The sequence below is a fragment of the Chionomys nivalis genome, chromosome 8 (assembly GCF_950005125.1).
Source record: "Chionomys nivalis chromosome 8, mChiNiv1.1, whole genome shotgun sequence".
Taxonomy (NCBI): domain Eukaryota; kingdom Metazoa; phylum Chordata; class Mammalia; order Rodentia; family Cricetidae; genus Chionomys; species Chionomys nivalis.
In genome coordinates this window covers 37628632-37634631 of record NC_080093.1, presented here as the reverse complement: position 1 = coordinate 37634631, position 6000 = coordinate 37628632, and the positions used below count along the sequence as shown (strand labels likewise).

The window sequence follows — 6000 nt, the reverse complement described above, 5'->3', positions numbered from 1 at the left end:
AATGGGATGTCTCCAACAAATCTTCCCCTAAAATGTCTTCTTAATCACTTGTTAAGGAATCAAGGTGGTACTGCTTTAGAAACCTTCTTCCTACTCTCATGCTTTTGAAGTAGCAGAAGGTGCTATGTGCATGGGGTGAATCATGTGAGCTACAACAACAAACTAAAAGGATAGAGTAACAAACTTCCCCTGAAGACTTGTATCCTTGCTCATATATTACTGCTTGTGTCTCTAGACAAGTTGCTTTTTCAGGTAAGGATGAATAACATAGAGATTCACACCAGGCTAAAATGCAGAGAATTATTTGTGGAATGCTCAGCAATCAGTGGGACTTTCATATTACCATCCCTTTCTCCAAGGCCCAGGGAACATCATGAAAGAGGGCTAAAAATGTTATAAGGTCCAGAGATCAGGAAAGACTGTTAAAAAAAATAGTGCCTCCAGGTATGACAGGTTCACTGTACTCATGAACTCATGGTGGTTGTGGTTAACTGCATAAGACCTGCACAAGAAAAAGCCAGTCAACCTTACAGCATGAATGCAGAAGCACAAAAGTCATCTTTGTAAGATGAGCTATTAGCAGTTGATGCCTGCTGGTGGAAGGGAAGTCAGTTTTCTCCAGAGGTAGATTGGCTCCTGATAGACTGACTGTGTCCCCAGTGAATGGCTCCACACCCATGTGCATGCATTAACTGGATTCAGTGAGGGACGATAAATTTAAAAGTACATGGAATTGGGAGGAGGATGTACATGGATGCAGATCTGGGGAGCCATAGGGAGAGCGGGTTTGAATATGATCCTAACATACTGTACATATATATGAAATTTTCAAAGGGTAAACATTTATTTTAAAAACTCAAGTTAAACAAAAATCATGTGAGATTGCCTTTATTAAGCGTCACGTTTTAATTCCAATTGGGAATTCTAGAAAACATTTCACAACACTCAGAGGGGATAACCATAGGAAACAGAACAACTTGCTCTGTAGTCATTAGGCATAATTCAAGGGCTCACTGAGGGACAGAACTTAAATCACTAGTGGTTCCCCTTACCAACTAAATATTCTAAACAAGTGTCTACACTGGAAAGCACCTGATCATGACAGAGTCACGAAGAGCATGTACCTAAATCAATCCTTTTCATATGGAATAGGAATTGGGGTCACATATTAGAAGGCTAGTGATTCTTTTAGATCAAGCTACATGTTTTCTATGTGTGACATTAATACTGATGAATCACTTATATTTAAAAAGTCAATAGAAGAAAGAGTTAAAGGAGAACATCACTCTACTGGTGACTATAGGAGATGTGTCCAATGGCTGAATGGTTTCTCCTCATTCTGCTGGCTTCTTTATGAGTTCTTCTGAGATATTTTCATTGCGACTGTCTTGAGCTCAGTGTATTCATAAATTCCATGCTCACCCCTATGGAAGAAATAAAATTGCATATAAACGTAATTGTACACTGAAAATAGTTTGGTACAAGTGTTTATTTTTGCTTACCTAAGTAAGAACAATGTAAAATATTTACCGAATACAGAATAGTTCATATAGTTGCTAGCTGATCATTACCTTTATGACCAAACATAAATTCTCCAATGGAGAAAAATATTCTTAACCATGTCTTTTATTTGAAATAATTATGTGCTTGGCTTATTTTCAGATAAGATATCTGCTGTTTACATTACTTTATTTGACTTTATTATTTTATATGACTAACCAGTACATAATTTAATCTGATTATATTTTATTGGATCAATAAATGAGGAGGAGTTCACATCACATTGTACGGTGATTGAAGAGAAACAGAATAAAACACCAGCTTCATTTGAGCCTGCATTCACAATCTGCGTTGTCACAGAAGAGGTGAGCAGGTAGAAGATGACCCAGATCCTCCTCCATTCAGGGTCCTGTTCTGAAGCCATAGTTTAAGCAGAACTTTGTAATCTGGGCCAAATAACTCCTAATCATCATAGGTTGAATCTTTGTTGTTTTTTTTTTTTTTTCATTTTATTTTGTTTTATTTTGTTTTTGGAATACTTGTATTTCCTTTTAAGGAGGAACAAAACTAAAAATTTGCTTGATTCAGGCTTTTTAGATTTTAGCAGATGGTTTTCTCTATTATGCAATGTTAACAATACACTTAAAAAATTTCAAGTCAATCTCAAGTGATCAGAAGCTGAGTTGAGTCATGCGTAGATGCCACAGTAATTATTTGAGTTCTACCTGAGGCCAATTTTGAAAGTCGTGATTTCTTTCCTTCTGATGAATGGTTTAATTTATAAGGACTACACTCAGTTGTGATTTCCATCGTTTGGATAAGAACACAATGCATATATAATATAGGACTATAATATATTAGGACTATTCCCAGGATCATGAAACCTATACACACACAGGTTTGCAAAGGAGCTGGTTTCTGATAGTTCTTTACCTACTCTGCCCCAGATTCAGTTTTGTATATAGACAATGTCTTATTCTCCTGAGCAATCAATAATACCGTACATTGGTAGTTTCTGTGAATAATTTAAACTTTTGGAACTAGCTCTTAAAAATCTCAAAAGCATGCTTTTCAACATAATTGAATGGCTTGACCCAGATGTCTAAAGTCAATTAAAATATAATGTTTTAATAAGTAGTTCATATCAAAGAGGCAGAAAACTAAGTCCATAATTTTGACCAAGTTGCTTTACATTGTATTTAGGGTTACCGGGACACTGGACACTCACAGAATTCTATGTGTATTGTCACACTGAGGCTGACCTGAGTACCTTCCTCAGAAATTATTTATATATAATTTTAATGCAGACCTCAAGAACATCTACCTCCTTAAATTTCTTCTTAGCTAAGAAAAGTCTATACATTATTGTCTATGACTTTTAAGTCTTCTGCATACAAATCATCCCGTTGACTCATCATCAAATATCCATTCTGGTTGAGCAGATCTGAGTGATCTCAGGTAAGCCTGCACATAGCAGCCTTGCTTCTCATGACAGACCACCCAATGCCTAAAACAGTATGAGACTAAGCTATGTCTGCTTCATCCCCGGTGTCAAGAGATGAGCCTTAATGAAGGTTCAGGGAAATATTTGCTAAGCTGATTTGACAAATACAATCAAGAAAATAAAAATTCATCTGAGTTCATTATTTGGGATTCTTTGGAAACCCTGTTTTCAAATTCATTAATTCAGTTTTTCTGCCTTTGAAAATAACTTGTACCTCCAGAAAAGAGTCATTCTAGGTAATTGTCTCATAATTCTCTGTGGACATTTTGCAGCAAATACTTTATTTAACAGATGCATTATAGTTATTAGGCAGATTTTACCAGAAGCATATCAGCTTGAGATAAGTCAGCTTTAAGTTATTTAAGAAATATATTCAAATATCATGAGTGTTTTGATATTTATTTTTATTCATCTCAATGTTACCAGTTTACCATTTTATCTTCTTTCTGAAAATAGCTTCTATTTACATATACCATAGAAAATCCTAAAAACAGGCAACAATTTATTTACCAAGGTGGTGTACCTACCATGGCTCTGAATGGGTAGTAAGACCTTAATTAAGTATAATCCATCTGCTGCTGCTTTTCTACACTTAGGAAGTACTTCCAACATGTAAAAAACTATATGATGCTAAATATAGGTGTAGTTTACCCCCAAAGTAGTGAAAACAGAACAGTTTCTTGGGAGTGGCAATTCTTATCACAAAATATGTATGCATTGTAATATAAAGTTTAGCTTACAGTTCTCGCCCATTTCCAGACATCTTGAATCCACCAAAAGGACACTGGACAGCCATAGCCAAGTAGCAGTTTACCCTAAAACAAAGAAGAGGTGGCTACTGTAGATAATACTTAGTACACCCCATAATTTCTAAGCAGAAAATTTTAAAGTTCTGAAATTTCCTTAAGAACTCCATTACTTTGATCAAGTTTGATCATTTAGATTAAAAGCGGCACTATAATCTAGAATACAAAAAGCATCCATATATATTTCCTAGATAAAATGATGAGTATAAGAAATACATTACGATTTTGAGTCAATAATTAGATGACGACTCTCTCTTTGATAGGAGGAAAAGGTATTTCAAGTGAGCAAGAGGCTCAAGAACTGCCTCGTTGTGTCCCTTGGGATGCTTTTCAGTGCCTTGTTTTCTTTATCTGGACTACCTGAGAGAATGACAATAGCTTGTGCTGTTCCCAGGACTGAGGGAAAGGAGGCTTGATGAGGAAAAGGCTGCTGAGGAGATGATGGGCAAAGACTCAGTTTGAGAGGCACAGCCTGAGAATTTATATTAAAGTTAAATAACAAAAATCAAAGAACAGACTAAGTCAAAAGTTATAGAAAGGGCTGGAGAGATGGTTCAGTGTTAACTTTCTTTGCTGCTCTTACAGAGAACTTGAACTGGGCCCCAGTACCCATATCCTGTGGGTTACAACTATCTGTCTACGATTCCAGTTGCAACAGATTGGATACCCTCTTCCGGCTTCTCCAAGCACCAGGCACTCACATGGTGCACACACATACATGCAAGCAAAATACACATGCACATATATTAATTTAAAAAACAATTAAAAAATAATTAAATAGCACTAAGTCTATGGATATAGAACTGTAATTCCAGCCTCTAAGAAGCATTTTGCAGAAGGATGAGAAGTGGGCCACAGAGTGAGTTCAAGGCCAGACTGAGAAACTGAGCTCTTATCATATATTAAAAAGTATAAAGCAGACTAGGATAGAGCTCACAAGAAGAGCATATGCTCAGCTAATGTAACACCTTCAGTTCAATTTCAAATATGGTAAACGATAGTAATAGCAATAATGTCTAGTGCGTATAAGGGAGTAATATACATTATCTAAGATATGGTTGATTATAATAGAATTTTACTTTCATCTTCCTGTTTATATAGCAGAGTACAAAGTGCCCTAGTATTATCTAATAATACATATATTATATAAAGCAAATAGCCATAAAATGGTCAATATTCTACATAAGTAACTTGCAAAGCTGAAAGACAATAATTTGTTTTTTTATTTATAGAAACTATCTTTCTAGCAGGTCAGATAATTTCTAGGAAAGTTCAAGTCTAGAGGAGGTCAACTCAGCCTGCCCATTTGGCTAATACAGGAAGGGCACAGCTTACTTCAATGCACTTACCACACTACCCCGGCCTGCAGAGCAGAAGACACAGTGATGGCCTTATCCAGGTCTTTTGTGAAGACTCCAGCTGCCAGGCCATAGGAAGTATTGTTTGCTCTCTTGATGACATCATCTATAGATTTAAACTTCATGATTTGTTGCACTGGTCCAAATATCTACACAAGAGTGACACAAACACAGGTTAACACTATACACACTGCATATGCTTTAAATACACTTCCTGTGCTTTCTTAGAAGCCATTCTCCATGGACTAAGGAGTTGTCTCTCTCTTCAGACCTATGTGTAAGGATAAACCAGCCTATCCAGTGAACTTGGAAACATGCTCTGATCATGTGTTTCTTTCTTTTCTATGGAGCAGACAGTAGTAATCATGGCAGTGTTTATTCTTACACGATGCGACTGAGCTTCCCAAAATGTAAGGGCTGAACAACAAATCAGGAAATGCATGATTTCCTTGGCAATGTTTTAAATCCTAAGCCTAGTTTTCTTCAAGATCCTGCATAAGACAAGAAGACAAAAAAATCAATGCTTTGCTCTGAGTGTAACAGACAATGATTGAGAACAGTGTTTATGCCTTGAACACTGGTTTGTCATTGATTTAAGTATCATCCATTTTATTATATTTGGATACTTTTGTAATTATAAAAAATACTTAAAATAACACAATTATTTTTTACCGAGATTCTACTAGTCACCTAACCATATACAGAATTACCAAAAGTATAAAAGGATTTATTGCTGGAAACTTAACTCCAGAACCTATACTAACCAAACCCTCTGGCAGTGGCTCGAGTTATAGGACAGAGAATGGGAGTCACAATTTGTCTAATCCAGGAT

General features: G+C 36.1%; 1 protein-coding gene across 1 annotated transcript in view; it reads right to left on the bottom strand.

Annotated features, from left to right (window-relative positions):
- Nucleotides 1-882: 882 nt before the first annotated feature.
- Nucleotides 883-6000, bottom strand: part of LOC130879398 (aldehyde dehydrogenase, cytosolic 1-like) — a 33062-nt gene continuing 27944 nt past the window's right edge. Inside the window, exons 11-13 of the mRNA XM_057777886.1 lie at nt 5160-5317; nt 3745-3819; nt 883-1424 (exon numbers count right to left, since the gene is read on the bottom strand). Coding sequence (XP_057633869.1) covers nt 1352-1424; nt 3745-3819; nt 5160-5317 — 306 coding nt within the window. The 3' untranslated portion in view covers nt 883-1351. The remainder of the gene's footprint in view (nt 1425-3744; nt 3820-5159; nt 5318-6000) is intronic.